The sequence below is a fragment of the Bos taurus genome, chromosome 22, assembly GCF_002263795.3.
Source record: "Bos taurus isolate L1 Dominette 01449 registration number 42190680 breed Hereford chromosome 22, ARS-UCD2.0, whole genome shotgun sequence".
Classification (NCBI taxonomy): domain Eukaryota; kingdom Metazoa; phylum Chordata; class Mammalia; order Artiodactyla; family Bovidae; genus Bos; species Bos taurus.
Genome location: NC_037349.1, coordinates 44,344,422 through 44,369,818, shown reverse-complemented (window position 1 = coordinate 44,369,818; position 25,397 = coordinate 44,344,422). Strand labels below are relative to the sequence as shown.

The window sequence follows — 25,397 nt, the reverse complement described above, 5'->3', positions numbered from 1 at the left end:
TTGGGTATCTCTTTTCATACAAAATTATTCCAGATGAAAAAGATAACAAATTCACTTGCCTACATGTCCTCCTATCAGAATGCTGAGGAGCAAAGGCAATACGGTAATGCCCTCCTCTTCCCCCCAAAGGAGACGACACTAAATCCAGTCAACTATATGAACTCCACACAATGTCATATAGGTTCCACTTGCGTTCTCTTCATTGTGGAGAAACTTGCAGGTAGAAAATGTCAGTATTGCTTTTAATCTTCTCTCCTTAATTCTAAATCTCTGATGAAATTAATACTTATGTCTGAGTTGTGAAGCTTGTTTTATTTTTTTTTTACCTTTATCAATCAAAGCGCTACAATTCTTTGGACTATTCACAGTACCAGCAGATTCTCAAAGGAGACCATATGTTTGGATGACCAAGTGTCAATGCTACATCTTAACATGGCCTCGAGTTTTTCCATACTTTGCAGTCTCATTCATTATAAAAATAAACAAAGCACTTATTTTTTTTACTCAACATAATTCTTCGGATTTATAAAACTAAAGGAAAGAAATACAAGAATCTTACCTGTGTTTCTATCTGCATTAAAGCTGTTAGATCTACAAATAAATTTTTAAAAAGAAAAGAGAAATATTACTGATTACTAACAACATGAAAGTTAACATTTAACATTCAGGGCCTTGATAGAAATGCTATTTTTAATGGCATACTGTACAAAAAAAATAAATCCTTCCCTCCAAGTATGAAGAACAAATTACTTATTATAACATTTAATAAACACAAGTCTACGTGAAAAAAATCAGAATTACTTACTTGCCTCAAAAATTTTCCCAAAAACACCCATCAGGAGAGAATATAGTCCTTTAAAGTCTCTGTCAATTACTTGATTATAGTGATGAGATTTGAAGAAACAGCCTCAATCATATTTAAATATGTTCAGTTCAGTTGCTCAGTCATATCCAACTCTTTGTGACCCCATGAATCGCAGCACGCCAGGCCTCCCTGTCCATCACCAACTCCCGGAGTTCACTCAGACTCACGTCCATCGAGTCAGTGATGCCATCCAGCCAACTCATCCTCTGTCGTCCCCTTCTCCTCCTGCCCCCAATCCCTCCCAGCATCAGTCTTTTCCAATGAGTCAACTCTTCGCATGAAGTGGCCAAAGTACTGGAGTTTCATCGTTCAATAAATATTTACTGAGTGTAAGTAAGTGTTAGTCGCTCAGTCGTGCCCTACTCTTTGCGACCCCAAGGACTGCAGCCCACCAGGCTTCTCTGTCCATGAGATTTTCCAGGCAAGGATACTGGAGTGGGTTGCCATTTCCTTCTCCAGGGGATCTTCCCAACCCAGGGATCAAACCCGGGTCTCCTGCACTGCAGGCAGATTCTTTACCGACTGAGCTACAAGGGAAGCCCAAAAATTGTAAGCTTCTATCAATTATTAGGCACAGTTCTGGATAACAGAATTACAGGGAGGAACAAAACCCTTGCCTTCACAGAGCTTACAATCTCATAAGGAAGACAGAAAACAGTCAAAAAGTAAATGTACAGTTTGCCAGTGGATGATCATTTTGTGCTCCACAAGAAAAGCCACTACAACAAGAAGCCTGTGTACCTCAACTGCAGAGGTGCTTGCAGCAGCTACTGTAACAGCAACAAGACCCAGGGCAGCCCCCCCCACCTCCAAAAACAATGCATTTGAGGGGATTTCTGGCAGGCCAGTGGGTAAGACTCTGCACTTTCACTGCCAAGGCCCAGGGTTTGATCCCTGGTCGGTGAACTAAAATCCCTCATGCTGTGTGGCAGCCAAAAACAAAAAAAATGGCATTGGTACCAACTATATAAATTTTCAATATCAGGAAAAAAAGGTTAATTGATGAGGTTTTAGTAAATTTTAGTTTTTATTTCCAGACATCTGTCTTTCTAATTTATTTCTTAAAAGTTGTCATGAACAATCCTGTATTTAATGAATTTCAAGAGAAGCAAAAAAAGGAAAGTGCTCCTAACTCAGCAGTGTAGCGTATGTGACGACAGATTCTAAGTGACATGTAAGATTCACAAGTCTTACCTTGATGAAGGTATGAACTTCTGAGTTTGTATATCGTCTTTATAAGCAAAAGACACAACTGCATATGGACACACGTGTCTTGGTCTTCGCCTTGGCTCATCAAAGACATACTCATAAAAATAATACTAAAAATAAGAAAACGCAGAGTCACCTCTCTTAAGAAGGCAAGAATTAGAGTGGAATGTTATATTTATCTGCCTGATATCTGAGAAACACAATATAACTGAAGTACCTCTAACGAAGTTATCTTTAAGCACTGCCTGTCAATTTATTTAAAATACTTTGTACTTTATATTAATTTCATAATATAAAAATATTGTGCTTATACACACACACACACATGTATTGTAGGTATATATGTATCTCAAGTGCCAGGATACTAAAAAAGTTTACTTCTGAAGAGCTGACCACTGGGAATACGCAACAAATCTCCTCAAAAAAATTTAACAAATGGAGCGTAACTTCCAGGTCAGCTCACAAAAGCCACTGATATGGAAATAAAATAGTAAAAACACAATCTCAAGCAAACCTACCACTATGCTCATTATTTCAAAGGAAAAACAGATTCTTGATACCAACCACAGACAAGGCAATATAGGGAAGGTGGTAGAGATTACAAACACAGGTGACCATACTACTACTGTCCAGAAGGCAAGGAAATGAGTTAGTCCAGATGATTTTGGTGAATATAATTTTTGTTAAAAGGTCTTACCCACAGAGATTCTTCAAAAACAAAGGAGAAAGTATAAGTTTTTTTCAATGTAAATAAAGTAAAACATCAAAGGAAGGGAGAAAAGAAAAGAGAACATTTCCAGGGAGGGTAGCACCACCACTTTTATACACAATCCCTTTAGATATGCACATTTTTTTAAAAAAAAGAATAACATTCCTTTATAGTCAAACACCATATAAAACCATGACTGATATCAAATATTATACTTTTAGGTATGTGTGCTGCTGCTGCTGCTGCTGCTGCTGCTAAGTCGCTTCAGTCGTGTTCGACTCTGTGCGACCCAATGGACGGCAGTCCACCAGGATCCCTCCCTGGGATTCTCCAGGCAAGAGTACTGGAGTGGGTTGCCATTTCCTTCTCCAATGCATGAAAGTGAAAAGTGAAAGTAAAGTCACTCAGTTGTAGTTTACTATAAATCAATTATATCTGAATAAAGCTAAGAAATGAACTGCTTGAATTTTAGAAAAATACTAATAAAAATAGAATCTATCAAATCAGTAACACAAAGTGATAAGAATTAAGGTAATTTAGGGGGCTTTAACTTTAGCTTAAAGGTTGAGTAATATTTTATCAGACAGGAATTTTCAGGCCATGAGAAACCAAGACTAAGATGAAATGAGATTGCTGAGGGCAGTAATCATACAAAAAAACAGGCTGGAGGTCAATCTACAAGCAGGGAGAACTAGCAAGGCTAAGTAATCTGAATATCACCCTGAGGAGGACCACTGTATGTTTCTGAGCTGTCTTGGGAACACTGAACAAACAGCAGTGCGAATCACTCTACGAAGGCAGTGCTAAGTCTAGACTAGTGTGGTCGCAGAGGGAACTAAAAGGGAGATATTTTAAAGCATTTATTGACAAAGAGATATGAGGTCATAACACTAAAGTGGATCCAGGCACCTACCTGAGTAAGCTCATAGGCTCTGTAAGCCAGAAGTGATGTAATTCTATTAACATTCTTCGACATATGACATTCATGCTTTGGTGTTGGGTCCGAAGCACTTTTATTTAATACAGATTCTGAACTTTTTACACCCATGGTGTCATATACACTCTTTATTTTACCCTAAAATAGAGAAAATCTTTCACGTCCATCAAAACCTTATCATTGACTGTATGACATTAATATGATAGTATACCTCTGAATACAGATCAAAAAACTTATAACAAAAAAACTTGTAACAGTTTTTTTCTTTAATACTTGGTAATAAAGTAATAGCCAAAACTTTTACCAATATTGAAACAGTAAGAAAAAGTTACCCCGCCCCAGAAAAAAGTTTTGAATTTAATACAAGGAAATAAAAACTTTCTTCACAACACTCTTCACTTGCTTAAGTGACATTATCAATGTATTTCCCTCTTTCATTCTTTTCGTTGGAAAGGAAAGCTAACTTTAAGGTTCAGTAAATTCAGATTAAAGATGGCGAACTTCTCTCAAAAGTATCTTATATACCAAACACAAGCAAGTACTGGCTTTTAATCAAACTCCTAATCCAAATCAAATGTCATCTTTGATATACTGAAATATAAAAGTCAAAATTACCTTCATTATTTTAAAAATAACCACATCACCCACTGCCCCAGCTTCCAAAGGATTAGCTTGTAGTAAATCAGCATACCTAGAAAGATAGACACCTAGTAAAGAGACAAATGAAAGAATTATTAAGACAAATATAAAAAGTCCAAATACTTAACCTAATATTACAATTATATAATATTCTAATAGATAAAATTATAAGAGCTATTATACGATTATAATAAGAAATAAAGAGATAATTACAAGAGATAAAAGGTATCACACTTAAAAAAATGTAATGATGGTAAAAATAGCTGATATTGAACCAAAGCAAAAATAAAACCAGAAAAAACATGAAACTAATCAAATTTCTCAGTATCACTAGGACTAGACTAAGACATTAAAAGAAAAAAAAGATAACCCTTGTTCAATTGCAAGTATGCAAAATCAGAAACAAAGGATAAAACAGGTTTTATACTGCAGAACCTGAAACTAGTCTCTTTTTCTGGGAACATGACAAAGCATAAATGAATGTAATTTTTAGGACTGCAGCAAAAATAGATAATATATTTTAAAGGGCAATTTAGGAGTAGGTATATGATAAAAGAACAAAAGATTACCCATGGAAGGATTGCCAAGAATTGTTATTTTGGACTGGCCCACCTGTAGTCCTTTTTCACATATGCTCTGAACCTAAATAAACAAAACATGTCATCTTGTAGTCACATAACATTAAAAATGTGAAAAGATAGTCTATAAACTCATTTTAAGTAAAATCCAAGCTTCTAAACTATATTTTAACATTACAGAAATTATAAATATACATACTAGTTTACTCATAACTAAATATCAATGTACAACTGGTTTACATTTCCAATGTAACCACAGTTGAAATCTATTTTTTGTTTATGCCAAGTTGGACAGATACTCAGAATTCACAACATTCATATATATAAACATTCCCTTTTAGGGAGAATTGGAATTGGCAAAATATTTGAGAGACAGTAACTCCATCTAAACATCAAAGGAGAAAAAATAGTTCTCAGCACATATAATCAGCAATAGAGAAGATAATCTACTTTTTTTGGTCTTTATTTTTAATAACTGCTTTACAATATAGTGTTAGTTTCTGCCATACATCAAGATGAATAAACCACAGGTATACATATGTCCCCTCCCTCTCAAATCTACCCCCCACCTCCCACTTGATAATCTACTTTAATAAAAGGAAAAGTATTTATTATCAAGCACATTCCAGGGGGGAAAAATAGCTCTGATCAAAGAAAAGAACGTATCTGAAAAACAAATCACAAAACAATGAAATACTTTGCGTTACTAAATCACTTTTTCCATTTATATATCAACAAATTGTTAGTTTATAAAAATCAAGTGTACTGAATAATTGCAAATTATTAACCTACAATGTAAACATTTTCAAATTACTTTTTATAAAATGAGTTCACTTACCTTATACCGATCAACCATCAGAAATGCATAGGATTCTGAAAGTTCTTTATCCAAACGACCATCAAACTTCAGTTCTCTTCGCTTTTCTGTAAACTAAATGAAATTAAATCTGTAACAATGCCTTAGCACATGCCTATGTTGTTCAAGTGAAGAGTTTCAGGAATTTTATTTCTCAGAAATTCCAGATCAGCACTTACTTGGTGGTCCAGTCATTAGGACTCTGCACTTCCACTGCTGGGCACCCAGTTATGATCCCTGGTCTGGGAACTAAGATCCCACAAGCTGTGAGGCACAGCAAAAAAATTTCAAACCTACCAAAATGGAAATTATCTTTTCTCTCCCTGAAATTTCTGCACTTCATTTTTCCCTTATTATAATTGGCTCTTTAGTCTTAAAATATAGTCAAATAAGCCTCTAGAGCTCAACAATTTTAACTAAAATTCTATTAAAATCTTACCACACTTTTTTTAAAAAAGCTGCAATGGTTCTTCAATGCTGCCATGGGCTTTTTCTAGTTGTGGCGAAGGCAGGGGCTACTCTTCTAGTGGAACTTCTCACTGCAGTGACTTCTCTTGTTGCAGAGCACAGGCTCTAGGGCACTCAGGCTTCGGGAGCTGTGGCTCTCCAGCTCTAGAGCAGCTCAACAGTTGTGGCACATGGGTTTAGCTGCCTTATGGCATGTATGATCTTTCTGTACAAGAGATTGAACCTGTGTCCCTCTGCACTGGAAGGCTGATTCTTAACCACTGGACCACCAGGAAGTCCCTCCCATAGATTTTTACGTTCATATTTTGATTATCTTTGGATTTCTTGTTTTATCTGACATGGTGCATAGCATATAGTTGTTGTTTTCATCGCTGAGTGGTGTCTGATTCTTTATGACTACATGGACTGTAGTCTGCCAGGCTTCTCTGTCCATGGGATTTCCCAGGCAAGAATACTGGAGAGGGCTGCCATTTCCTTCTCCAGGGGATCTTCTCGACCCAGGGATCGAACAGACGTCTCCTGCATTAACATGCAGATTATTTAACACTGAGCCACCAGGGATGACCCACTGCATATAGTAGGTGGCTTAATAAATCTTTGTTTCATGACCAACTTCTAGACTATAAACTCAATTAGAACAAGGAAAAATGTTTCATTTCTTTGCAACTGTATTCTCAGTGCCAAGTACATAAGCCATGCTTCATACCCATAAGAGTAACTTGGTCTAAGTACATCTGAACTGTAAGTCACCCTCAACTGCTAGCGTTCACTTTTAGACACATATAGATATGGAGCCTGTATCTAACAGATGTACATGCAATATTCAGGCTATTACTGATCTTCAATAATGAAGTTTTAGACTAAATTTTCATATAAATTAACAAATAATCCCTATCATATCATGAAACTACATCAAACTACCAAGGTTTTACTTTTCTCTGGGAGCCAATAACATTTAGCTACTTTAGGGATCCTTTCAAAGTTAAATACTGATAGCACTGGATTAACCAATTTTAAAAGTACAAAATTAATAGCATTTCATGTACATGAGAAAGCAGTATACACATCAAATGTTTCCAAACATATCATTTGTATTAACTCCAACATTATTATGGCTTTTCCTAAACCAAAACTCAAACAGTATTCTAATTTGTACGTGAAACTTTAATTGACTACCTAAAAGGCTCAAATACTTCCCCGTGTTCTCACTTTCTCACTAAGAATTTCTACGAATGATATTAAATTCAATTCAATTACCTGGCAATAATTAAGGGAAATTTCATTAACCTTGGAACTTAAGACACAACACACTCTTAGAGATTCCACTTAACAAACATGTGCTTGAAAGATCAAAAAGCCTCCTGATGAATTTACAATAAAGCCATTAAACAGTACGTTATCACTACGTTTAAGATTCATTTTTAGTAAAAGAAGTTATTTTATACAATCACACATTAATTTAACACACAGATAAAATGCAGTGTAATATCAACACTGTTTAGGGGAAAAAACATGTCATTTAAACTTGTTTTTCCCTTTCATAATTTGGCTTTCCTAAGAACTTCAGCTTTTTTAAAAAAAGTAAAACAATACCAAGCTATTAACTGGTTCTGAAGAATCTTACAAAAGGCACAATCGAAAACATACCTCCTTTTCCAAAAGCTCGTTATGTATCAAGCAAGCACGCCTGTAGTTAAAATTTGCTACTGAAGTTGGTTCAAGGTAAGATGAGTGGAGAATATTTAAAACATCTTCAAATTCCCGAGAGCCTGGAGTTAATGGCTGAAAAAGTGCTAAAATGAAAAACAGTGTTAATTTTAAAATTCCATCTTAAAAGTAGTTTCTTACATTTTTGTGGCTTTTATATAACTTATAGTGAAAAAATTATCAGGGCTATCCTATTTTGTGAAGTGCAAAAGACAGTTAATTGAAGAAAAAGTCTAGCTGCCTATTACTTGGGTGTTTTGTGACATGTAAAAGAAACACTGATTAATTCATTGAAGAAAAAACTCTATAGGAATGAGCATCTGGCATTACACATGCAGAAAAGGAAGTTACAATTTGGCGAAACTTAGCAGATGCTACACTAGGCAACCTAAACTACTTAAAGACGCCTGTGTATATTACTCATAAGAAGCTGTGCATAAACTCAAATTACCTCAACTCTTATTTTATGTTACACATAAGTAGTATGTCTAGGACCATTTATTTCAGCAAATTAAATGCTTACGCCATAAGTAAAAGCATAAAAACACCTAAGCCATTTAGATGTCTATAGAATAAAATTATTCTACCTGGTTTTTAAAACTAACGTTAGAATAACATGTTGCATCCGTTAGCTTCTTGTATTACCAACATAAAGTAGGAGGATATTTACTATGAAAACTTGGTGAAATGGAAAGATGTGGGATTTTGGAGTCAAACCTGGACACAAATATCAGCTCTAGTATTTACTGGCTTTGTGAGAGACCCCAGGCAAACCAACTTAACCAAGTAAGCTCATTACTTTCTTCAGCAAAAAGGAGAACTCGAGCTATCCTAATAACCACTACAATGCCATACACCCATATAAGACAACACTTGGAAAAGCTCTAAGCACAGCATCTGGTGCAAAGTAACATGGTAAAAGTTTTTACTCCCCACTTGGCCAACTACTACACACTCCCTTTAATTTAAAAAAAATACTTAAATATTCAATCTGTTCTTCAATCAGGAGGCTAATAACCTCAAATTTCCACCTTGTGGATGAAATAATGTGACTTATAAACTTCAAACATCAAGTCTACATATATATATACATTTTCCCCAAACCAAAAATAACCACTTTCATTGTTATTCACAGATGTTACATGCTATTACCTTAATTTCTTTCAAGATACTACTTATAAAGAATCAATAAATGTCAATCAAAACACCTTTAGGCCACTACTGGAAACAGTGTTCCACTTGTACTAAAGAGTAGCTGTTTCTACTGTATTCTCTATTCAGTTATTAAGCTTTAAAGGACATAATGTCAAAGGATATATCCATTCATTTACCAAACAATGTATATATTACAAAAGTTTCTGTAAAAGCAGTAGTTTTCAATGAGAGAATGTGTGCAGAACAAACGATCCCAACTACTTCAGAATTACACACTAAAAAAGCGAGAGGTGGGTATAAAATCAACATTACTTATAATAATGCAGCAAAGACACCAGGAGTAAACGGGGCAGGGGGACACTCAAAAAGAACTATTACATGCAAAAAAGTGTCCTATAATCAAATTTACAGCAGATGGATATACTCAATCATCTATTCATTGCAGGCTCCAAGAGAGAAGGAACTATAACTGCCTTGTTCATTCCCTTTACTTGGGGCACTGGCCCCAAGTTGAATGAATGAGGAAGTGAGTAAAGAAAAAAAGAGGGAGAGAATAAAATTTGTCAAGTTTTTTTATAGTAAATACAAATATGTTCTAAACTACCAAAATATGATTGTTTTCATTGTAAATTAGGTCTCACAAATTCAACAATTCAGTGATTTATAAAGCAAAATGAAAGCTCAAAAAACAGCGAGAAATCCATTCTCTCAATTCAAATCTGTTTTACAGAATGTTGTAGGAGAAAATGTTTTTTATCTTTGTGTCTATCCCCAACTAAACTGGAAAAACTTGTGAGGAAAAACAGCATGTGGAGTAGTTTTTATAGGCTTTCACATCCAAAATAACCCAAGCATGATTTTTAAAGATGGATTTTATACATGATTGATTATGTTTCTAAACTAACAAGTGCCCTCAGGTATTTAAAAATGTGATAAAAAGAAGTATCAAGTGGCTTTAAAATTCTGTGATATTCTACTAATCTACATAAAAGAAATTATTTTTTTTAGTTAAAGATATTACAACACTATTTCTACCATCAATCTAACCAAAAGCGAAAGATATCAGTTAAATCATAAAAATGTATATAGAAACTCTCAAATCACTCTCTACAAAACTACTTAACATTTGTTTCATTCCAAAGCAATGTCCTAGAGTCACCTCAAATGTACTCAAGTAGTCTGCCAATGTGAAAACACTAGTGAATTTTTTTTTTTAAACAGAAAAATGTGCAAGATTTTAGATCTAACAAGAAATACTTGTATCCTAAGTATTTCAAATGTCTCAACTGGCTTTAGTAGTTAGGCTAGAGTTATAATTTCTATTTTTTATTCCCAATTATCACTTTCAGAAGAATAAAATTTTGCTATAACTATTTTTAAAGATTTCAAGTCAATGTGCTAGTAATGGCAGTTCAGAAATATAAAATGTTCTGAAAGTACATTCCCTGGTGGTCTATCTGGCCTTAATAACCACTGAAGTATGTATGTGATCAACACATCCTGTCAATTCTTTTAAAGAAAACATACAGATGTCACAGTATCATCATCTGAGGCAATAATAAATCTGACCACCCAAATGGGGAACAGAATATTTTCTATATTAATCACCCATTTCACATTAGGAAGTCAGTATCTCATATAATATTCTCCAGATTCTGACAATTTTTGAGTTTAACCAGTAATGGCTCATTATTCCTTTTCAGGTATGTACTAATAGCTTTATATACATTATCTCATTTAATCACCAAAATCACCCTATGAAGTTCAATATGGCTATTTCACAAATGAAACTGAGCTAACACTTAACTTGGCCCAAGGTTAATATTATGAATAGGGCAGGTGGAATCCAAAATAGGCTCCCTAGCTGCAAATCTGTATCCTGAACTGTAAGTACAAGAAAAGATGTAAATGGGTATATAAGAGCTGAAACCAATCATTCCAAGAGCTGGAAAAACACAATTATTTCCTTATTTTAGATCAAGAAATTGTATTAGCTATATGGATACTAGCTGTAAGAAAAAAAGAATTTGATGTCTAGCATGTTCTTTCTACCCTCTTGTCTACTTTTAACTCTTATTTCTTAATATTTTTCTCATTTAATGCATTTAACAGGGTCAAAAGCCATAACTAACACCCTCTGTTTGGTTTATAAAGGTTAACTAACAGCAGTCATAATTCTTCTAGACATTAAGGAATACATAATTTTGCTCATATACAGGCTTTCCAACCATCTGTTATCAGAAAGATAAGTTACTGAGTTGACTTCTGATATTAACAAGGTTTCTCTATTGACAAAACAGATTATAAATGTGTTTCATCATTTCTTTTCCCCTCCTTCCTGGCCACACCACGTGGCATGTAGGATCTACATTCCCAACCAGGAATTGAACCTGTGCCCCCTGCAGTGGATGCAGTGTCTTAAGCACTGAAGCACCAGGGAAGTCCCTTTTATAGATGTGTTTTTATGGGATTCAAGGAAAGAGTTAGAAAGGTACTTGGAGATACATAGTTCAAATAAGGAAACTGATTATACCATCATATCAGAACTAGAATATTTTATATTATTTGCAGCATACAAAACATATTAAACATACTAAGAATTCAATGTTAAATTTAAGTAACTGGAACAGGCATAAAATCAAGATCATCGAATAGGAGCTTTGTTCCTCAGCCAAAGAAACATTTTTCCTCAACTACTTTATTAACTTATTTAGTATCAATGCCAATCTTTGTTTGTATTAAGTGAATGTAAAAAAAAAAAAATTATATATATATATACACATACACACACACACCTAAGTGTAAAAACAAGCTAAACTTTTAAAATAAGATGGACCAATATTATAAAAATATACCAATGGAAAATACAAAATATACATTTCAACTTACAGTAATTCATGGAAGAAAAGGAAATAAGAGTAGGCTGGCAATCACACTGGTCTGCAATTCTCTCTGAATCCATCTCTGATGTCTACTAATGACTACAATACAATGAATATCCATTTGTTCCTCACATTTTAAAAATCACACTTCTCCAGTCTAATAAAACTACTACAGACATAATACTGTAGGAATGGATGATTCATCTCTAAATCACAATTGACACATTAAGTGTAGAATTAAGAATGAACATTCTAGCAGGATTCTAGAGAGATAACAAAGATGAAACTTGACCTTTTTGGACTGGGGAATATGTCAAAGAGTTTACCTCCATTACTTAGAATTTGTATGCTCCTATCAAATGTTTTCGGAGAAGGCAATGGCACCCCACTCCAGTACTCTTGCCTGGAAAATCCCAGGGATGGAAGGGCCTGGTAAGCTGCAGTCCATGGGGTCGCTAAGAGTCGGACACGACTGAGCGACTTCACTTTCACTTTTCACTTTCATGCACTGGAGAAGGAAATGGCAAACCCCTCCAGTGTTCTTGCCTGGAGAATCCCAGGGACGGGGAGCCTGGTGGGCTGCCGTCTATGGGGTCGCACAGAGTCGGACACGACTGAAGCAACTTAGCAGCAGCGGCATCAAATGTTTTATGTGGATGACTGAATTCTGCCTATACTTTACTGCTCGGATTTACTTCTACCTATGGAAACCTGTGGTACTTGGAAACCAAGTCATTCTTATAAAACTTAAAAACATCATGCAAATTTCCTTAAGACACTTAATCCCAAAGTCTTCAAAATGATAATTCCAAATTTTGTGGGAAAAGATGGGGATTTGGGAGAAGAACTGGGTATTAATTCTCCTAAACTAGACCAGTATGGACACAAATGCATGAGATCATTTAGTTTGTGATGCACCTGCAAGAGATGCAGGTGCGTGAGGGCTGTTAATCTTGTTCCCTACACATAGCACTAACCAACAAACATCTTCCAGAAAGTCAATCATCACTACGTCACTTCCCAATAACTTTGAACGGAAAAATTATGTCAATTACTGATTTTGAGGACTTACACTACTAGATTCTAGAGTAAAAGAAGCCAACAGTGAAACACCCACTGAGGAAATGCAATTCTACAATTTGTTAAAATGTTAACAGTGCCTCCTTATAGTGCAGAGATTAACAAATAATCATAAAGTAAAATTTTACTCTAGTCAACAGATCACTTAATCTGTCAGCACTGATTACGTGTTAATTTTTTAATGAACATAATCTGTCAATCTGAAAATTTCCCAGGATGAAGACATACTAAACATCACTAAATTTAATAGTTGTTAATTAAAAAAAAAACCCATAACTTTTCTATAATGAAAAAGAAGTATTTTATGCCTAGGTTCAAACTCCAACTCCACCTTTTACTAGCTATGTGACCTTGGGCAAGTTATTTACCTCAGTAGTTCACTTTCCTCATCTGTAAAATGGGAACAGCACTTAACACATAGGATTACTTAGATTTAATTAACACATATAAACTGCTTAGAACAGCGCCTACAACTTACTAAGCACTATGAAGTGTTTGCAATATTATCACTTAATTAGAATGGCAGTATTTTAATGTTCTGCTACTGTGAAGACCAAGAAAAGGCAAGTTCTACTTAAAAAAGTTTATCTTTAAGTTACCAAGAATACAAGTCCTAATTTTTTTTACTGGAAAAGCAGTCACAAGCAAAGTCCTGCCATATTAAAATACGAATGCAACAGAATCTTTGATACAGAAAAGTTCAAGAAGAGGTATCTAGGGACTTCTCTGATGGTCCAGTGGCTAAAACTACAGGCTCCCAATGCCGGAGGCCTGGGTTCGATCCCTGGTCAGGGAAATAGATCCCACATGCTGCAACTAAGAGTTCACATGCTACAACTAAGACCTGGCACAGCCAAACAGAAAAATAAATATTAAAAAATTAAAAAAAAAAAAAGAAGAGGTATCTAATATTCATGATAAGAGACTCAGATGACCAGCATGAATACCTAGCCAAATTCTATACATAAGTGTTACCTTTCAAGTCTCCCAAGAGGGTGTTATTTGGGGATCAAGCGTGAAACTAGCAGAACCTACTGCACTGTTTCTGATAAAGCTTTTTTTTTTTCAAATGAGAAGTTGAATTTTTCTATGAAATTCCATCACCAAGTATTAACTCCCTTCATGTTGGGCAGGATGAAGTCCATGATGGCAAAAACTAATTTAAGTTTTAAAAGCTCTATTTAAATTGCTATTGCACTATTTGAACAGCTGCTGCTGGGTGTAAAAATATTTACACAAGTTAAAAATTATTCATTTTCATTAAACATGAAAAAAGTTTACGTTATACTTTCCTTACCAAAACCTTCCTGAGAGGAGAAAGGTAACAGCCTCTGCCTCTAAGTGAAAATGGAAACTATCAATTTTCCCCAAGGGAGCATGAGACTCTGGGGAGAAAATGAGGTTTTATACTTCTTAATTCCTCAATTATATCTTTTAGTGTGTTCAAATGAAATCTATTTTAGAGCAGCCTCTGGACATATTTAAAAAAAAAAAACCACACACACACTAGCCAACAGTTCCTAGTGCCATCCCACATTTCAAACAGAACAGGGGTTTTAGGCCAATTTTCTGGTCCTATGAGAAGTTAAAATGAGGTACATCGTGCCTTATGTTTTGGTTAAAACTTTTTAGAAAACGGACTGCAAAACTGTATCAAGCTAAAAAAAAAAAATTAAAAACGAAAAAAGTTCAAGCTATTTCAAACTTACAATCAAGAGCCCATCTAAATCTACTCTTAACCTATTCTCTACCAATTTATAATTTAGGCTGAAATATATTTTCCTCATATTGACTATACATCTTAACTAAATAAACCAAAAGAACTGATGATCCTGACCCTTAAAGAATCCTCTTGAACCCTGACATCTATTACATTAACTCAAAAGATATTTCTAGAAACAGTCCTCATGCTAGCGGATTTAACTTCATCTTTCTCAGTCTGGTTTCTCACACCAAGAATTCCCTTGGCTTTCTCATCCAAACAGAAATGAACAACTTGACTTTTTCGTCCGTATCTTACTGACACAAGGTTATCAATTTCAGTTGTGCAAATGTAGCGGTTGTGCACGTGCAGAGAGGAAGCACATGCTTCATTCAAGATTCTCTTTACCAAGACTCAAGCTACAAGTAAAAAACGTTTCCTACAAATAAGAAAATTCCTATTACTTTTCAATCTGAAAAACGGAACCACACACTAAAACAAAGAAAAAAAACCTGCTTAAATTGACTAAATCCAGGCAGAGCACCCAAAATCACTGGATGGTCAAAAATTGTATTCTAAAAACAGAAAACGGTAATTTCCTCCATGAGAAAGGTGTCACAATATGGCATAAAATTTTAGAAACGTAATGCTGTTAATACGTTGTTAATGTAACTGTTCCCATTTTTGTTCCACGAACCAGACTGGATCTCTCAAAAAAATTTTTGCTGAAGTTCTCTCATTTGCAAAATCAAGTCGGAGACTCTTGGGCAAAAGCTGACCTCTATTTTTTTCATAGGGAAATTACTGCACCAAGAACCTACCTTCCCCATCTTTTCGAATACAACAAAAAACAAGCTAAGGCTTGGATTTAAAGAGAGCCCTATCTAGCGCTTCAAAAACAGGGCGGGGGAAAAAAAACTACATGGAAATGAAGTGTGATGGAAAACAGCAGTGTGCATGAATCACATCTAACGGAGATTTCTAAACAAGGGAAGACGCTGACATCGATCAAATTTCAAGTAGACATAGAGCTGAAGAATTTCCACAGGGAGAAGCGCTTGTGGTCCTCGCAATGCAATGGCCTTGGAGAAAGCCCCAGAATCCATGGCCACGGGTTATTTCCACATTGAGACTTCTCAGAAGCATCTTTAGAGGAGGACACATCAGCTTCTCTGCCTTCAGGGGCTGGGAAGGAGGGGCGCCGAGCACCATCTTTCCTCTCTGGGAGCTGCAGCCTTACGGACAAGCTTCAAAATAGCTACTTCCAACTTCCACGGGGAGAGGGGGAGCAGGGAGCGTGATTCCACCGCTTTCCTCTCGCACCAAGCGCAGCAGCTGGGCGGCCGAGGCTGTGAGGGGAGAGGCGGCTGGCGCTGCATGCGTGTTTACGTGTCTCGGATGGGTGTGGGAAGGAGACAGAGAGGTTCTAATGAAAAGATGGAGGGGAGAGAGAAAGAGGGGTTGGGAAAGAGGGGAAGCACAACCTTTCTTTTCTCTGCTCTTCCTGGGGATCTGAAAACTCCTCCTAATGGGTCTTTCGGGCTCTTCGGGGCCTTTGGGCAGTGCAGCCGCGCCCGCCTCAGGGGAGTCCTGAAGCTGCTCGTGGCAGAGGCTCGGGGCGGCCTCGGAAGCCGCGGTCTCCTCAGGCCCGGCGCCGCCGCCGGGCTCCGCGATGCTGAGGCCGCCGCCATTTTGTGGGGAGGACTCAAGCTCCGGAAGCGTCTGCTTCATCTCGTCGTCTCCGCCGCCACTTTCCCAGTTCGCGTCCGTCGGCGGAGAGACCTCCACCTCCGCAGCAGTCGCCATCGCGCCGGCGTGAGGAGCTCCGGGAAGCTTCGGCCGACAAGGTCGACGGGGGTGGGGGGAAGGGGCGGCGGGCCGGCCTCGCCGCCAAGCTGCTCTCAGCCCACCGACCCCCTTCCCCCCGTGGCCGCGGGCCGCTATCCCCGCCCAGCAGCCTCTCAGGGGCCCTAAAGCGGGCGCCCCAACCGTGCCTCCCGGCCCCGGGAGCCGCTCCTTGCTCGGGCAGTTCTTCAGCCGGCCCCCACCACTCAACGTGCTGGCGTCGGGGCCTGGAGGGGGCGTGGCCATCACGGAGCGCTCCGCCAATGAAGACGCGGCGCCCGCCTCCGCGGGTGCGGATAGACGGCGCCAGGGGGCGGAGTCTCGGAGCGCCCGAGCCCGCCAAAAGGGGCGACCGCAACGCCCGACGAGTACCTCGACGCCGCTCCGGCTGCGGGTTAGATGGGTCTCATGGCGAGCTGCGAGATCCCGGAGCGCGTTCGGCCAGTGCTGCAGGCGAGGGAGGCGTGCTGCCGCCAAGTCCTGGGAACGCAGGCGTCGCCTTTTTCCGGGCAAGATTACCTCGCTTCTCCGCGCACGACTTGCATCGGCCAGAACCGGATAGAGGCAGTGGTTGTGGGATGATCCTGGCTTTGTGAAATATTTGCATGCATATATAAAGGCTTGAAGTGGTGATTTGATAGTGACTGCAACGATAAGAGCCTGAAAGCCACGGGACCCGCTTCAATGACCTGTTATTCCCACTGGATCTTACATTTTTACAACAGATTACTCCCACCCGCCCCCCTATTTTTATCTAGAAGGGTTAGAACCAGTGGCACGCCTCCAGAAAGCTGTAAATTCCTTGGTCCTTTGATTTGACTTCACAGCCTAATGTTAACAGAATTTGGTTCTGGGGAGCTTGAGAAGGGCTACTAGCTTTTAGATTTTCCATTGCTGTTTCAGTTTTCCTATAGCTAGTGTATATTAAAGAAAAATATAAACATTTGCAGCTACGTTAAAAGATATACAGCAAGCGATCGTTTTACCTTAAAACAACTAGACAGTCAAGTTAGAAGGCCTTTAAAATAGCTTATGCTGGTTATGTTGAAACTATTTGGGCAATGGTGAATACAGAAATTATTTCTTGCGTTCTTTGTATATGCTAGGCACTGTACCTAGCGATTTATATATACTATGTACATTAAATCCTCACAACAGATGTTAGGGAGATGCTATTATGCACAATTTAAAATAAGTGTTGCAGTTAGGAGTATGGAATTAATAGAAACACACTACTATATATATCAAATAGATAAACAAGAAGGATTTACTGTATAGCACATGGAATTCAATATCTTGTAACCCATTATAGAGAAGAATCTAAATTAACTACAGTTAATTTACTACAGTTGTAAATCAACTATATAGATAAGAGATAAAATGTTGCAAGACAGAACAAATTTTAATAAAATGAGAATCTGAAGCCAGGTCTATTTAACTCTAAATAAAGTACTAGCCCTTGCCTGCCTTTTTTTTTTAACTTTTAACTGGAGGATAATTACTTTACAATATTCTATTGGTTTCTGCCATACATAAAAATGAATTAGCCATAGGTATACTTATGTCCCCTCCCTCTTGAACAACCCTCCCACTGCCTGCTTCTCTTAAGATCTAACGTTCACAGCAGCTCTGTATCTTTATGCATTTTATATATGGAGAAATGAGGATTGACATTTTGCTCCATCTCCAAGCAGTAGGATCAGGATTGGGGCCCATATCTCTATGCTCAAACTCCAGGAGTTGACTGACTAAATATGTAATGATAATAAAACCCTAGGCCTTGCCAGTGGCTGCTACTTAAAGAGCATTCCTAAGGACAATAGCAAAATTGGATTCCAATGTCCTGTGATAAATATCATATCTGTTTCACATCTTATAAGAAAAGCTGCTCATGACTTGCCCAACCTATTTGAATAAGCTCGGTATATCATAGGAAAGTGAGTATAATATAAAACAATTATTTCTCTTAGTAAATAGTTAACGTAAAAACACATTTTAAAATACTGATAAAAATACTAGCGCCAAGCTGACACAAAAATGCTACGTTATTTTAAGTTAAAAGTTACCCTTAAAGTTGGGAAGAAAAGGCTTTACTTGATAGTAGAGGCTACAGGAGATCAGAAACTCAGGTGTTAGGGTACCTAAAAGGTAATTTTGTTGTTGATTCATTAATGTGAAGTCGCTCAGTAGTATCGGACTCCTTGAGACCCCATGGATGATAGCCCACCAGGCTCCTCTGTCCACAGGATTTTCTAGGCAAGAGTACTAGAGTGGGTTGCCATTTCCTTCTCCAAGGGATCTTCCCAACCCAGGGATCAAACCCAGGTCTCCCACATTGCACGCGGATTCTTTACCATCTGAGCCACCAGGAAACCATATGCATATATCAGTAGATACCCAGTATGTCCATGGGGCTGGGGGGTTAAGGGTAATACCATAATACATAAGGTTTTGAAGCAAGAGCTACCGAAGGTTACAAGACATAAAATCTACATTGTCCCCTACCCTCAGTAACAGACAAAACACCACCGCAGAAGTAAACTAGAGAATGGTGAGGTAGTATATAACTAAATATGCAGAGACAACAATTGCCATTTTACATTGAAAACAGAAAAAAAAAAAAAAAAAACCAGTTCAACTCTTGATTTTAAAAATAGGAGGGACTTCCCTGGTGGTCCAGTGTCTAAGATTCCACACTCCCAACACAGGGGCCCCAGTTCCATCCCTGGTCAGGGAATTAGATGAATGTACGCTGCTATAACTAAAAGATCCCTCAGGTTACAACAAAGACCCGGCCCAGTGCAGCCACATAAATAAACAGCTTTTAAAAAGGCACCACTTAACTAAAAAAAAATACATTTTTGAAAGAAGGGAGAAGGGGAGAAATACATTAGAACCACTATATAAAACAGATAACCAACAAGGATCAACTGTATAGCCAGGGAACTATACTCAGTGTCTTATAATAATTTATCATGGAAAAGAAATATAAAATAAAGTGTATGTACATACATACATATATGTGTATATATATATATACATACACACACACATATATATAGCTGAATCACTTTGCTATACACCAGAAACTAACATAACAATGCAAATCAAAAACATTTCAATATAAATTTTTAATTAAAACATTAAAAATATATATATAGAAAATCATGCTGGAAGCTGTTGTTATTACCCAATATTTCAACCAAGAGTGCAACAGCAGTATCTTAAAAATCATCCAGAAAGCCAACACAGAGATTCTAGAAGGATCCCCATGTTTCGGAACAGAAACTCCCTGATGTACAAAAGCATTAATAACAATACCTTTGAAGTGAACAAAGCCACTAAAAAGATTTGATTGTAATAACAGCGTTTAACATTTGTAAACAATTTCACATTTTTTTTCAAGGTAAAAGATGTTATTTGATGCTCACAAGTACCTGCTTCAAGCATACAGCTAGGAGACCTTTTTTTTTTTTTTAAAGCTTTCCATTGATCAGCAGCAGGGAAAGATAATAAAGGCCAGTCAACCAACAAAATGAAGCAATTATCATTCAATTAAAAAGTAAATAAAATTTTTTTAATCCACAAGAAAAATAAAGGCCATTCAACAAAACCACCACTAATCCAACTCATAGAACCTTAAGGAGACTAAATCAGTTCAATTCGTTCATTTTATGAATAAGGTCAGTGCTATAAGCCTACAACTCCACTGCCTATTCAGAGGCATTACAAACATATGAAATTGCCATTTTTTTCCCTTATGGTTGAGCTACAAAAATAATAATTCTTCCACGGAGTCATCTTCTTCCCCCCAAAGAATTTATATTACTCACTGAGCAAGTATTTCTTGGGAGTGTCCCAAGGAAGTATAAGACCCTGACAACAAACTGGGTTGAAGTTCATCATGGTTAATGTCTGGGATGAAAGACGTCCATGCAAAGAGAGAAGGCACAAAAGGAATCCTCAGTTAGAAATAAGAGTAAGCTTAGGGATGAGCTTGCATGTGAGTGAGTAGCCCTTCAGTTACACAGCTGACTCTGGTAACTACATATCTCAACTAAACCCAGGAGTCAAGAGCTGTTACTAAGGTTTGTTTTGGTTTCATTTCTAATATTTTTTTTAATTGAACATATTTCAATTGACTTACAACACTATGTTAGTTCCAGGTATACAACATAGTGATTTGCTATTTCTATACATTAGAAAACGATCACCACTTTTGTCATTTGAGTCAAGCCCATCTAAGATTTCTGTTACATGTAATACCATGAATGAATCTCATAGGCATGATGTTAAGTGAAAATAAGTCAGATATAAGAGTATATATTGCATGATTCCATTCACATGAAGTACAAGGGCAAGACACAAATAGTCCATGATAATAAAAGTCAGAACAGTGGTTCCCTTATGTGTCTGTAGTAGGGAGGTGTGTGAGGAGGTGCTGAGTCAAAGGGGATATGAAAGAATTTTTGAAACAATGAAAATATTCTACATCTTGATTTAGGTGATAGTTATAAGGGCAGTACATATATATATATATATATAAAGATATATATATAAATATTGAACTCGACATTTGAAAGTTGCGTGTGTTACTGTATGATGTTGTTTTTCAGTTCAACAAAAAAACCAGAAACGCTTCTGCAGGGTCTCATTATTCAAGGGGCAAAGATAAGAATTCTTCATGGGGCTTAGAGAGTCCTGCTAATCCTGACCATTTTCTACTTTCCTCTCTACTCCTGCTCCCTAAGCTCCTGGGTGCTTCCTCCGTCTGGCCCCCCAGCTGGGCTCCCCTGGCCATGTGATCAGGCTCAGCACACACTGCTTCCCCAGTGTGGTGTGCTCTTCCTCCCTCATCCTCATGAGCTCCTCCTGAGCTTCTTTTGGCTGCAGCTTCACTTCCTGGTGTAAAATTCCTTGATCACCCTCCTCCCATTCAAGGTTGGTTCGCCTAGTGCGGTGTGCTTTCACAGAACCTTGCTGTTTTCACGCTATTTACCTTTCACTTCCCTCAGTTTGTAATGACTCCCTCATTTGTGGAATTCTCTCTCTCTCTCCCCCGCCCCCGCTAGAACCTATATATGCTCCACTCCATGGGCTGAAGAGCAATGTCTGTGTTTGCTTACCATAATGAGCCTGGCGCAGTGCCTAGAACACAGTGCCTGGAATACAATAGGTGTTTATGAAATGTGTTTTGACTGCCAAGGATAGAGTGGCTATCTGATCTTTTCTTTTCTGGCAAGAATATCCTTATTTCACATAACCTGATTTGGGTTTACCCATTAAGTGTTTACTGGTATATCTTGCTTTAAGCAAACTTCATTATATGCAAATGTAGACTCCCAAAATATAAATTACGGTGTGTCTATCAAATGCCCTTGAAATGACTAATGCAAATTCAAAATGCCTTTTACTGCATTTGAGAAGATAGATGAACACCATTTGCCAAATCCAAGATTTGTTGAAATAAAAAGGATTTAACAATTGGGAGTGATTCTGTTTTTATCAGCTGGGTGACCAGTAGAGTTCCAGGGATAAGGTCGTTTACACCACTGCTGTTTTCATCTGAAGAAAGAATTAAGTTTATAATAACTTCACGTGGTGGCTGGTGAAGTTTTCTAAGACGAGGATGCTGCCAAGGGCGTGAGTTACACAAAGCAAAAAAAAAAAAAAAATTCAAGAGCAAGTGGTATATTCCAAAAGTGCCAACAGTGGTGAAATGTGTGAAAAAAAACTTCAGAGTGTTTTTGATTTTATGCTTTTATAATAAAGGAGAGCAAAAGAAAGTTGTAGGAATTCAGAAGGTTTAACACATCTCACTACTCAATTTGGAAGACTGTAAGCTTGAGGAAAAGAAATAATAACACAGATGTTTTACCATTCTTTCTCTCAACAAGTATTCTCGGGACCCTGTCGGCTACCAGGCCCTAGGTTGGGCTTCTGGGGACTGAAAATAAACAGATGCATCCCGACCCTGGGTTTATAGTCTGGTGCTTCCCAGGCTATAAACTCTTTAATCTTCATAGCAGTTGCCAGAGAAACATTGCCATATTTGGCAGAGGAAGAAATGGTGGCTTAACTGTCTTGCTCGAAGGAATAGCTCCAATAAGTGACAGAGCAGGACTCGAATTTGTTTGTCTTCTGACTCCAGTCTCCAGCAAGTAAATGAAATTCTACTTGCTTGTAGGCCTCTAGGAGCTCTAGTGTGTTAATCAAGGCTCTCAACAGAAATAAAGAAAAATTATGAAGTCACACCATAATACATTCCCATCACTCCCCTGTGTGTCATTTCTTATCCCTTGTTTGGTCCCTCTATTATTCTGAATGAATAGGAACATGCGTGGATGTATGTGCATGCTCAGTTGTGTCTGGATCTACGAGACCCCCATGGACTATAGCCCACCAGGCCCCTCTGTCCATGGAATTTTCCAGGCAAGAATACTGGAGTGGGCTGCCATTCCCTTCTCTAGGGGATATTCCCCACACAGGGATCGAACCCATGTCTTATGAGTCTCTTGCATTGGCAGGTGGATTCTTTACCACTGAGCCACTGAAACCTCCCGCCAACTCCCTTACAAACACAAGTCTTTTCATTTTTACTTTTTTTTTTTTGGCACTGAACAATTTTTAGAGGATTTGTGGACAGGCAGAAGCAAATCAGTCATCAGTCATCTAGTCTCCTTGGCGGACTAACAACTGAACACAGAGCTTGCATTCCCTTTGACATGATTCAGGTTACAGCTGTGTTATTTGGTGCTTCGTAATACCAGAAAGGTACTCAGACTTACTGTAATTTTGGACATTTTCTCTCCAATTTATAAAAGCCCAACAAGAAAAACTAAAATTGCCTTTAAAAAACAAGAGGCTAGCAATAAAAGATATAGTTAACATGACCTTTTGCTACTGTGATTTATAAGAAATATGTATATATTTGGCATTCAGATGACCAAGATATATTTCTCAGGTATATTTGGCTTCAGTCAGTTCCTGGTTCAGAGCTCCCCAAACCCTTAGAAATTAAGGAGGATCTTTTGCTATATTATTTGTCCTTCCTGAAAATGCTGCAGGCAGAATATGTATCTTGATATTTACAACAATCTCTTTCCATCACAATTGGGTATATGTTAACAAAGATGACTTTGGATTCCACCCCAGGGTGTGGGCTCCTTGTCAGCCCAAGTGACTGGCTGGTTTTCCTGATTTCAGTCCCACCTCTTGATTTCAGGGAGGGGAGGGGAGCTTGAGGTTGAATCATTGTCCACTGGCCAATGATTTAGTCAGTCATGACTATGTAAAGAAGCCTCCATAAAAACCTCAAAAGATAGCTTTTTGACCCTTTGCTGGGGAGCCACTACATCGGGGACAAAGATCTCTTCTACATGCTAACTTGTCGAGTCCCAAATTCCAAGACAACAGAAGTTTCTTTGTTCCAGAACCTGCCCTGTATATCTCTTCATCTGGCTGTAGATTTTTATCTTTAAAATAGCCTTTCATGATAAATTAGGGCTTCCTCAGTGAATCAGCGGTAAAGAATCCACAGGAGACACAAGAGATTCAGGTTTGATATCTGGCTGGGAAGATCCCCAGGAGAAGGAAATGAAAACCCACTCCAGTATTCTTGCTTGGAAAATCCCGTGGACAGAGGACCCTGGCAAGCTACAGTCCACGGGGTAGCAGAAGGGTAGGACATAACTTAGCGACTAAACAACAACATAGTTCATCAGTAATCTCATGAGTAAGTAGATTTCCCTGAGTTCTGTGGGCTGTTCTAGCAATTACTCAAACCCAGAGAGAAACCCATGGGAACTTCTGATTTGTATTCAGTCAGTCAGAAGCACATGTAACAACCTAAGCTTGCTGCTGCCGTATAATGTGGTGGGACTGTGGAATCTGATTCTATCTCTGAGTAGATAGTGTCAGAATTGAGTTGAATCACTGGACACCCAGCTGGTGTCTGAGAACTGCTGCTTGGTATGAGGAAGCCTTCTCTTGGCAAAACTCTGTTAGCCTTTGCCCTGCTTCATTTTGTTCTCCAAGGCCAAACTTGCCTGTTACTCCAGATATCTCTTGACTTCCTACTTTTGTATTCCAGTCCCCTATGATGAAAGGGACATCTTTTTTTGGTGGTAGTTCTAGGAGGTCTTCATAGAATCATTTAACTTCAGCTTCTTTGACATTAGTGTTTGGGGCATAGACTTGGATTACTTTGATATTGAATGGTTTGCCTTAGAAACACACAGAGATCATTCTGTTGTTTTGAGACTGCACCCAAGTACTGCATTTCGGGCTCTTTTGTTGACTATGAGGGCTACTCCATTTCTCCTAAGGGATTCTTGCCCATAGTAGTAGATATAATGGTCATCTGAATTAAAATCGCCCATTCCCATCCATTTTAGTTTACTGATTCCTAAAATGTCCGTGTTCACTCTTGCCAACTACTTTCAATTTTCCTTGATTCATGGACCTAACATTCCAGGTTCCTATGCAACATTGTTCTTTACAGCGTTGGACTTTACTTTCACAACCAGATACCTCCACACCTGGGTGTTGTTTCTACTTTGGCTTAGCCTCTTAATTCTTTCTGGAGCTATGTCTCCACTCTTCTCCAGCAGCATATTGGCATCTACCAACCTAGGGAGTTCATCTTTCAGTGTCCTGTCTTTTTGCCTTTTCATACTGTTCATGGGGTTCTCAAGGCAAGAACACTGAAGTGGTTTGACATTCCTTTCTCCAGTGGACCACGTTTTGTCAGAACTCTCAGCCAT

The 25,397-nt window shown here is 37.9% G+C and overlaps 1 protein-coding gene across 5 annotated transcripts in view; it reads right to left on the bottom strand.

Annotated features, from left to right (window-relative positions):
* Window positions 1–16,861, bottom strand: part of TASOR (transcription activation suppressor) — a 51,562-nt gene extending 34,701 nt beyond the window's left edge. For 3 of the 5 annotated variants that reach the window (XM_005222766.5, XM_010817696.4, XM_005222765.5), the window contains exons 1-8: window positions 16,272–16,861; window positions 7,909–8,054; window positions 5,776–5,868; window positions 4,929–5,001; window positions 4,336–4,427; window positions 3,697–3,858; window positions 2,060–2,184; window positions 560–591 (exon numbers count right to left, since the gene is read on the bottom strand). In XM_005222766.5, coding sequence (XP_005222823.2) covers window positions 560–591; window positions 2,060–2,184; window positions 3,697–3,858; window positions 4,336–4,427; window positions 4,929–5,001; window positions 5,776–5,868; window positions 7,909–8,054; window positions 16,272–16,593 — 1,045 coding nt within the window. In that variant the 5' untranslated portion in view covers window positions 16,594–16,861. The other 2 variants (NM_001205393.2, XM_059879584.1) reach the window with 2 other exon arrangements.
* Window positions 16,862–25,397: the final 8,536 nt, after the last annotated feature.